Below are 9,735 nucleotides of genomic sequence, written 5' to 3' on the forward strand. Positions count from 1 at the left end.
TAGTATATATAAATATATAATTTAGAGCAAAAAAAACCAAAGTTCATGAATTCATCCATGAAAATCCACAGTCAAATATAGAAAAAAAATTAATAAGTAAATACACGATGAATAAGTATAATAAAATACAAAGTAAAAATCATAAAATAATAATAATAATATAAAATAAAATAATAATAATGTTTTATTATTATTATTATTATTATTATTATTATTATTATTATTTTATGATTTTTACTTTGTATTTTATACTTATTCATCGTGTATTTACTTATTAATTTTTTGTATATGTGACTGGATTTTTATGGATGAATTCATGAACTTTGCTTTTTTTCTTTAATTTATATATCATATACTGTGAAACTTAATTCAATTTTTAATTTTTGATAGATTGAATTTAATTGAGTTTTTAGCTCTAAATTTGGAGTTTATTCCTAATATTATTATCATTATATATATATATATATATATATATATATATATATATATGTAAAACCTTGTAAATATTGGATATTGCATTATTTTTCAATAATTTTTAGAATTTTTAAATTTTAACTTTTACCCTGACAGAAAAAACGCCAAGCAGAACTTGCAGAAGAAAAGAGACGACTGGAGGAGATCAAAGAGAAGCAGCGTATTGAAGAACAAGCACAAGCTGATAAACTGAAACAAGAAGCTGAAGAACGTTGGTTACGAGCTCAAGAAGAACGGTATAGAAATGATGAAATACAGCTTCTTAAAAACAAAGACTCAGAAAATGTATCTTTAGGTCCACTTGTAGATTTAGGACCTGAATCTCATTTAGCTGAACCAGAGGAACTTGCCCCATTCTGTAATTCAACAGAAACCGGTAGACCATCTACTGTTAAACCATCAGTGCCACCCCGGGATTTGAAGAAGAATCTTGATGCAAACTCTAGCAACGCTTCCAGGTAGAAACTAATGTGTCGACACTGTCTAATGGATTAACTCTCCTAGTCAAAACCCTTCCAATATTTATCCTTTCCTTGTCTTTTAAGTATTTAAATATTTTGGCTGTCTTCATTCTGGTTGCTGAATTTGATAAAAGTTCCAATGTTTTATGCAGTTTAGATCTCATTTTGACTCCATAGAAGGAAGAATGTAGATTTTAAGTCAACGTATTTTGTAGGTATATTTTGGGCCTGTTAACACCTAACATTTGTGCTATAAATTATATGATTTTTCAAATTGGCACAAGGCACAGGTACAGCTGTGTGTTTGAAAAGTTTGCTTTTCAACCACATGATCTCAGGTTCAGTTCCACTGTGCAGCTTCTTGAGCAACTGTCCCCTGCTGTAGCTGTAGGCTGACTAAAGCTTTGTGAGTGTATTTGGTGAACGAAAACTGAAAGAAGCCCAATCACACATACGTTTGTGTGTGTGTGTGTTGTCTTGACATTGCATGACAGGAAGAGCTTTTGGCTTGAATAAATCTGTCTTCATGAATTCCATCTGACCCATGCAAGCACTGAAATGGGAATATTAAAATCTTGATAATGATAATGATCACATGTTTTGAAGTGAGGTGATGTGCAATTAATTGTAAAAACTCCAGAGCATGATTGATACTTATTTTATCAGCTTTGGGTACATGAAGGTTAAAGTGTTTAGATTCTCAAAATATATCATATTAGAAATTTTTCAATTGTACTTGACCACGTGATGAAAGCAAAACAATTGTGCTGTAGTGGTGGTCATGATAGCCGTTTAGAGCACATATACTTACTGTATATACAAATTTCTTTCATAATTAGTGCTTGTGGTTATGAAGCTCACTTCGCAGCCACATGGTTGAGAAGTTCATTCCCACTGTATGGCACAATAGCAAGTGTTTTCTACTGTAGCCCTCAACCAACCAAAGCTTTCTGAATGGATTTGGTAGATGGAAACTGAAAGTTGCTCTCTCTCTCTCTCTTTCTGTATATATATATATACATATATACACACACGATATATATACATGTGTGTGTACATCCTTGTATTGATGTGTGTTAGTTATAAACAAGTGTCACTTTCATGCCAGCTCTGTCAGTTGTTCATCTCCAGTCTTCCTTGTAAACGTGTCTGGTTATGGTGAAATATTGCTTTGCATAGAAACAAATGAAATTAGCAACAGGAAGGGCATTGAATTATAGGAAATCTGTCTCAACAAATTTTGTCTGTGTCCTAGAAGCATGGAAAAGTCGACATGGAAACAGCAATGATGATTATTATATATTACTGTTAAAATAATATTGCCATGCATCTCCAATTTGGTCAGACCATAGATGCATGAAAAAACTACTTGCTTCTTAATAATGTATAATAATATTATGGAAAACAAAAAGGCGAACGTTGTAGTAAATGTGTATTAAATGGCTATAGGCTATATAGGCGCAGGAGTGGCTGTGTGGTAAGTGGCTTGCTTACCAACCACATGGTTCCGGGTTCAGTCCCACTGCGTGGCACCTTGGGCAAGTGTCTTCTACTGTAGCCTCAGGCCGACCAAAGCCTTGTGAGTGGATTTGGTAGACGGAAACTGAAAGAAGCCCGTTGTATATATGTATATATATATATATATATATATGTATGTGTGTTTGTGTGTTTGTGTTTGTCCCCCCACCATCGCTTGACAACCGATGCTGGTGTATTTACGTTCCCGTAACTTAGCGGTTTGGCAAAAAGAGACCGATAGAATAAGTACTAGGCTTACAAAGAATAAGTCCTGGGGTCGATTTGCTCGACTGAAGGCGGTGCTCCAGCATGGCTGCAGTCAAATGACTGAAACAAGTAAAAGAGTAAAAGAGATAGGACTCTTCCACAATGCAATGGTATTATCTGGGATATTCAGTTTTATAGTAATAATGATTTCTGATTTAGCTACAAGGTGTGGAGCAAATTGATTACTCTGAACTCCCACACTCTACAGCTACTTTACTTTCATCCTTTCTGAGTGAAAGCAATGTTGACCTTAATGAAGTTTGACTAAATAACCCTTCCTATTATAGGCACATAGCCTGAAATTTGGGAGGAAGGGACTAGTCAATTATAGTGGTTCAAGTACTCAACTGGCACTAATTTTATCTAACCCAAAAGGATGAAAGCAAAGTCGACCTTGGTGGGATTTGAGTCCAGACCCTAAAGAGCTGGAAGAAATGCCACTAAGCATTTTGTCTGGCATGCTAATGATTTCGCCAGCTTGCCATAAGAATGATAATAATGGGTTCCAGTTAGACAGAAAACCATAGTTTTTAGGGGAGGTGTTTTGTCAGTACTGTTGACTCCATTATTAACTCATTTGTGATGTTATGTTAAAGTATCATCATTGTCATTTTAATATCCATTTTTCCATGCTTGCATTGGTTCAGACAGAATTTAAGGTTTTACTTGTTTCCAAGCAAGATAATACTTTCCAAGTGGGAACAAGGGACTGCATTTGTATGAAAGTGATGCTCATTTACAACTATTGTGCGATGTCAAGGTAAGGAGGCACTTACACACACACATAAACATACATAGTTATCTTCTTTCAGTTTCCATCTATGAATCCACTCACAAGGCCTTGATTGGCTCAGGACTAAACACTTAAGGTACTATGCCTAAAACCATTTGGTTGGGAAGCACACTACTACATCTAAATTTGCAGTAGTGTCAAATGTAATCTCTGTGTGCATTTTCATTCTTTGCATACTGTGCATTTTCATTCTTTTTTAATAAACAAAAGTTATTTCTTGTTTAGTCAGTATATTTTATTTTACTGAAAGAATTTTCTGTGGAACTAGCAAAAACTCCTGGTCAAATTCTATTCTGTAATATATTCCATTCATTTTGGAAAGGCTTTTCAGATCTCAGGTTGCTGATTGAATACCCAGTTCTATGTGTATTGTTTTTATAATTTTTATTATATGATCTGAAAATAATAAAATATTTATTTAGAAACTTTATTGATGAAGAAAGCAATAAAGTTTTTTTCATAGTTGATATATTTGACACAAACAGTTGATTAGAAGAATAATTATTTCTTTTTCTATAGTTGGTGTTTGTTTTGCTTCTAATCAGCTTTGATTGAATAGATTTATGAATAGAGATGTTGTAGTCATGACTCTCTAGTCATTTTTTGTATATTTTGGATTATTTGTCGAATTTATTCTTCCTTTTTTCCTATATGGTAGAGTGATTTGAGGAAACATTTGTAGCTAGGTTAGACAACTGCATTGAAGCTTGTTTATGTTGAACGATAAGGACTTGACAAAAACTAAGTTGTTTATGTAGATTAGCAATGTTTTCTTAATTTCCTCTTCTACATTCCACCTATTTTTTTCTCACTTGCTCCTTAGCTTATAACTTTCATAACCTTTGCTTGTCTCTTTCCATGATTTTTTCTTTTTTTCTTTTAGATCTTGTCAGCATCACCTCACAAAGTAATTTCAATATGTATATTTAATTCTATTTTCTTTTTATACTTTCTCAGTCCTTCTACTCCACCTTCAGTAGACCGAAGCACAAAACCCAGCATCAATCATTTAACAAGCATAGGATCCACTGACAGTAGTATTTATGGCCTCCGAACTATGATGGTACCTTCTCAGTTGTCAGAGAAGTTTTTGGAAATTGCGAGGGCAAACACTGCAGCAAATATAGAAACTTGTGGCATTTTAGCTGGGAAATTGGTGAGTTTAATTCCATCAAATAGCTGTGTGGTTAAGCAGTTTGTTTCTTTACACATGCTTTTGAATTTAAACAAATGTCTCCTGCTGTAGCCACAGGCTGACCAAAGCCTTGCAGGCAGATTTCGTTTAAAAATCTGGTGTGTGTAAGTGTGTACGTTTATATATTTATATATATTACATTCCACTTGCGAAGACCTGTTGAGGCAAGTGAAATCGAAATCGAGTTAAATTTGACGACTGGCACCCATGCCAAAGTCGTCTCCCTCATTGGACACGAAACTCAGCTTGCGAAGACTTATTGGGGCAAGCAAAAGCGAAATTGTGATGGCACCTGTGCCCAGCGACGCCTTTCTGGCACTTGTGCCGGCGGCATGTGTAAGGACTTTCGAGCGAGTTCGTTGCCAGTGTCCCTGGACTGGCTCTTGTGCAGGTGGCACATAAAATACACCATTTTGAGCATGGCCGTTGCCAGTACCGCCTGACTGGCCTTCGTGCCGGTGGCATGTAAAAGCACCCACTACACTCTCTGTGTGGTTTGCGTTAGGAAGGGCATCTAGCTGTAGAAACTCTGCCAAATCAGATTGGAGCCTGGTGTAGCCATCTGATTTCACCAGTCCTCAGTCAAATCGTCCAACCCATGCTAGCATGAAAAGTGGACGTTAAACGACGATGATGATGATGATGATATTTGGATTGGCATGGTTGCATGGTTAAGAAGCTTTCTTCCTCACCATGTGGTCTCTGGTTCATTCCCAGTGTGTGGCACTTTGAGCAAATGTCTTGCGAGTGGATTTGGTAGACTGAAACCAAAAGAAGCCCATTGTATATGTTTGACTGTATGTTTGACTGTATGTGTGTACCCTTGTCTTAACGTTGTGAGATGGTTGTAAACAAGCATCACCATCATACAAGCAGTGTTGTTTGGTTTCAGTCTTTCATGAAAAACATATCAGGTCATGGAAAATATGACCTTGCTTCAAAACCAGTAATTGTTAGCAACTGCTTGTAGAAAATCTGCCTCAACAAATTCCTTATGACTCCTGCAAACATGGAAAAGTGGATGTTAAGATAACAATGAAGTTTGAATTACTTTGGAAGTTGTGTTCCTTTTAAAATGTTGCTTATCATGATGCATCATCAGCATTGTAAGATCCTCTCTTTCATATTGGCCTAAGTTGGATAGGATTTGTTGAGGCAGACTTTTCTGCAGCTGGATGCGCTTTGTCACCAACCTTTGTTTCCAAGCAAGATGTTTCCCCTCATAATAGAAGATGCTGACTTCTTGGCAATAAATCGGTTTTTAGAGAGAAGTTAGAGCTTTTACATGAATGCTGTATAAAACGAATGTAAATGGTGCATGCATCATTCTTCATGTGTAACACATCTGAGTTTTGGATATATTTGTATTTTATTAAGGGTTGGTCGCTGGAGCTGAAGTATATTCAATTCTTTTAATAAGAAACCCAGCCTTCATCAGCTCCTGACTATAGAATTAATGTAGGATTACTATAAGAGGATATTGTAGAGTTCCAGATTTTGTACAGACTGGAATGATCTCAACAGTGCATTGTTGATGAGTAGGCCAGTTGTCTATAACAGTTTCTTTTTGCACTGTTATACGAAATGAAGTTGACAATGTTTATGATGTCTCTCTTTAATGAAAATATGTAGAAGATACTAGGGTTGTACAACTACCATTTTCCAGACGGGTTTATACAACAGCAGGTGTGTAATAGACAATGCGTAGGTGATCATTGTCCATGACAGTCAAAAATGATTAAATTGAAAGCTGTGAAAATGACTGAGATTTAGAGTACACTCTCGTTGATACAGTTGGTGTCAGAGAGCTCAGTTGATGCAAACTACCAATCCCAGTATTAATTGTAAGGTTAGTGGTGATGGGGAGCCCTGTCAGTAAATTCCCATTGAAAGATACAATTGCTTTCATTTAAATCTATAAAATTCTGATTTCAGCGTCAAAACAACTTCCACATCACGCATGTATTGGTTCCTAAACAAACTGGGACATCAGACACATGTACAACACTAAAAGAAGAAGAATTATTTGATTACATAGACTCTCATGACCTCATTACTTTTGGATGGATCCATGTAAGTAGGCAAACTGAATTGTATTTTTTGTTGTTGCTAGGTTGGACAAGTTAAAAAAATTTTAAGCATTTTGGCCGAAATCATAGTCCTGGCCATTGCCAGTGTCATGTTGTTGGTATCATATAAATGGAACCTGTGCTGGTGGCACATAAAAAGCACCCATTACGCTTTCAGAGTGGTTGGTGTTAAGAAGGGCATCCAGCCATAGAAACCATGCCAAATCAGACTGGAACCTGGTACAGCTCTCCAGCCTTAACCAGTTCCAGTGAAACTGTTCAACCCATGCCAGCATGGAAAGCAAACGTTCAATGATGAATGATGATGCTTGTGACCTGATTGGAAATATTTTATAGTTAAAAACATTTCCTCTTACAAAATGTGAGCAGTAACTATTTTCTGAGACCATAATGAGGAATTCCCTCTAAAATAGATGTTACTGATTTTGTTTTTGAGAAGCTAGATTATCTTGTACTATCTTTTGCAATGCAAAAAAAGAAAAGCTTTCATACTTGACTGCAAACAGAAGCTAAAGTGAATGTATGTATCATCTTTTAACATTTGTTTTCCCTGTTGGCATGGTGGATTTGACAGGATCTGGCAAGCTGCAGTACTGCGATGAGTCCACTTTCAATTTTGATGCCCCTCCTAATATTAACCACTTTATAGTGTGTACTGAGTGCTTCTCTTGTGCTACTAAGTAATTTGCAAGACAAAAAGAACAGGGATAAAGAGGAAAATAATCCCTCAACTAAGTGTGTGTGTGTGAAATTCTTTGAGAAAGAGGAAGTGGTTTTACACCAGGTGTTTTGAGGGACAAACACAGGTGTCTTGTCATATAACCATATAATAACAGTTTACTTTTTTTTTATACTGTGTGATAAATTAACTTATTTGTATTTATTTTTCTTTCAATATTTTTTTTATTTATGAAGACTCACCCGAGTCAAACAGCCTTCTTATCTAGTGTAGATCTACATACACATTGTTCTTACCAAATAATGATGCCAGAAGCTATTGCCATTGTATGTTCACCAAAATACAATGAGTAAGTACAGAGACTTTCATAATGTGCATTATTATTGTTTTAACTCTGGTAATTTTTGAGTAAATCTATGATCAAAAGCAATCCGGCCATGATCATCCTATCTTTTCATGTCAGAGATTACATTGCTCAATGTTTACATTTTTATTTAATTCATTTGTTACCATAATTTCTTTCGAAATGCATTACTTTGATTTCAGTTAACTTTGAAAATAACAAAGAATTTAGTAAAATAACTTTGCCATTATTATTGAGCTGGTGTTTTGAACATAAGTTGAAATTTTAATGTAAGATTTTTAGTTCAGTTGAAAACAGAAAGTTTGTATAATAGAATCAAAGGTAGCCTTGAGTTTGTTGGTGTGCAAAGGGTTAAAGCATGGAACGTGAAGTGTATTGTTGAAATAAAATTTATAAGAAATTAATTTTCAAAAGTTTAAACATTAATCTCTGGTTTAACATTTGATACATTTTCCCCTTTTCACTCTAATTAGCAAGAGGATTATCAAAAGGTTGAGAAGATATTCTCTTTCTAGATCACTTTGTATTCAGTATTACAAATTGATGATGCAATATTTTATGTGGGTACCAATCTACAATGCACTACCATACTATTTAGGAGAGAGCAGGTGTTTCTCATTTTTTTTACTGCATGATACCTGGTGTTGATTGAGAACACAGTACAAAGCTTCTGATTGCAGAGAAACTTTTGACCTATCAGTAAATGGTCTGAAATAGTCATAAAACTCAGTAAATGTTTTCTTTTTCTTTTTTCATTTTCATAAGACACAAAACTAATATTGTAACTTTTATCTCCATTTAAGAAGTTACGACTGAGATAATAGAACAGAATTAAAGTTTAGCCTCTCTAGTGTGGATTAATAAATTGAATGAAATATATTTAATTTAATGTTATTATTCACTTATATTTCAACAGAACTGGTATTTTCATGTTAACTCCTGAACGAGGTTTACCACTTATATCATCTTGTAAGGAAGCTGGCTTCCATGTACATCCCAAAGAACCACCTCTCTTCCAAGTAAGTTCCTGTCATAAAATTGTTAATTCTATTCTTCATGGTACACTGTTTATCTGTTGTGAACTTGGTTGAATTCAGCGGAATATATATAAAGTAATAGACCACTTGTGTTCTGTGTAAATATCAATTTAAGGCTATTATTCTAAAGTTCAAGAATCAACTTAATATTTACTGATGGGGAGATTCAATATTAAAAATAGTCTAATTTTGTTAGATTTCTGAGCAAGGCCTTAAATTGTTTCAGTTTAACTATAATAATACATAAGTTGTTTTGGTAATGTAACCAGTGAGCAACAAGTCTCATAATGAAGATTTGTATTTCATGTGAGTAATCCTCTTGAATCTAGGAGTGAATTATCCTTGATTCTTTTTTTTTTCTTCTGTATTTAAAAAAGTATCTAACAACTACCACAAAATGAATGTTCTAAATTCAGTGAACAGGTAGAGTATAACTACACTACTCAGCAGGAAATTTTTAGGGACATGATATAAATCAACATCGTTTTTATGTCCACTTTTCCTTGTTTGTAAGAGTTGGATGGAATTTTATTGAGTTCAGTTTTCTAAGACAAGGAAACACAAACAGGAGTAGCTGTGTGGTAGGTTGCTTGCTTACTAACCACATGGTTCGGGTTCATTCCCACTGCGTGGCACTTTGGGTGAGTGTCTTCTACTATAGTCTCGGGCCGACCAAAGCCTTGTGAGTGGATTTGGTAGACGGAAACTGAAAGAAGCCCGTCGTATATATGTATATATATGTATGTGTGCATGTATGTTTGTGTGTCTGTTTGTCCCCCCAGCATCGTTTGACAACTGATGCTGGTGTGTTTACGTCCCCGTAACTTAGCAGTTCGGCAAAAGAGACCGATAGAATA

At 35.0% G+C, this 9,735-nt stretch overlaps 1 protein-coding gene across 4 annotated transcripts in view; it reads left to right on the plus strand.

Moving 5' to 3' along the window:
• Positions 1–9,735, plus strand: part of LOC106875332 (STAM-binding protein) — a 29,414-nt gene that overhangs the window by 18,126 nt on the left and 1,553 nt on the right. For 3 of the 4 annotated variants that reach the window (XM_014923423.2, XM_014923424.2, XM_014923422.2), the window contains exons 5-9: positions 571–932; positions 4,471–4,669; positions 6,644–6,781; positions 7,714–7,826; positions 8,758–8,860. In XM_014923423.2, the coding sequence (XP_014778909.1) occupies positions 571–932; positions 4,471–4,669; positions 6,644–6,781; positions 7,714–7,826; positions 8,758–8,860 (915 nt within the window). The remainder of the gene's footprint in view (positions 1–570; positions 933–4,470; positions 4,670–6,643; positions 6,782–7,713; positions 7,827–8,757; positions 8,861–9,735) is intronic. The other variant, XM_014923426.2, reaches the window with a different exon arrangement.

The sequence above is a fragment of the Octopus bimaculoides genome, chromosome 2, assembly GCF_001194135.2.
Source record: "Octopus bimaculoides isolate UCB-OBI-ISO-001 chromosome 2, ASM119413v2, whole genome shotgun sequence".
In the NCBI taxonomy this organism is placed as follows: Eukaryota; Metazoa; Mollusca; class Cephalopoda; order Octopoda; family Octopodidae; genus Octopus; species Octopus bimaculoides.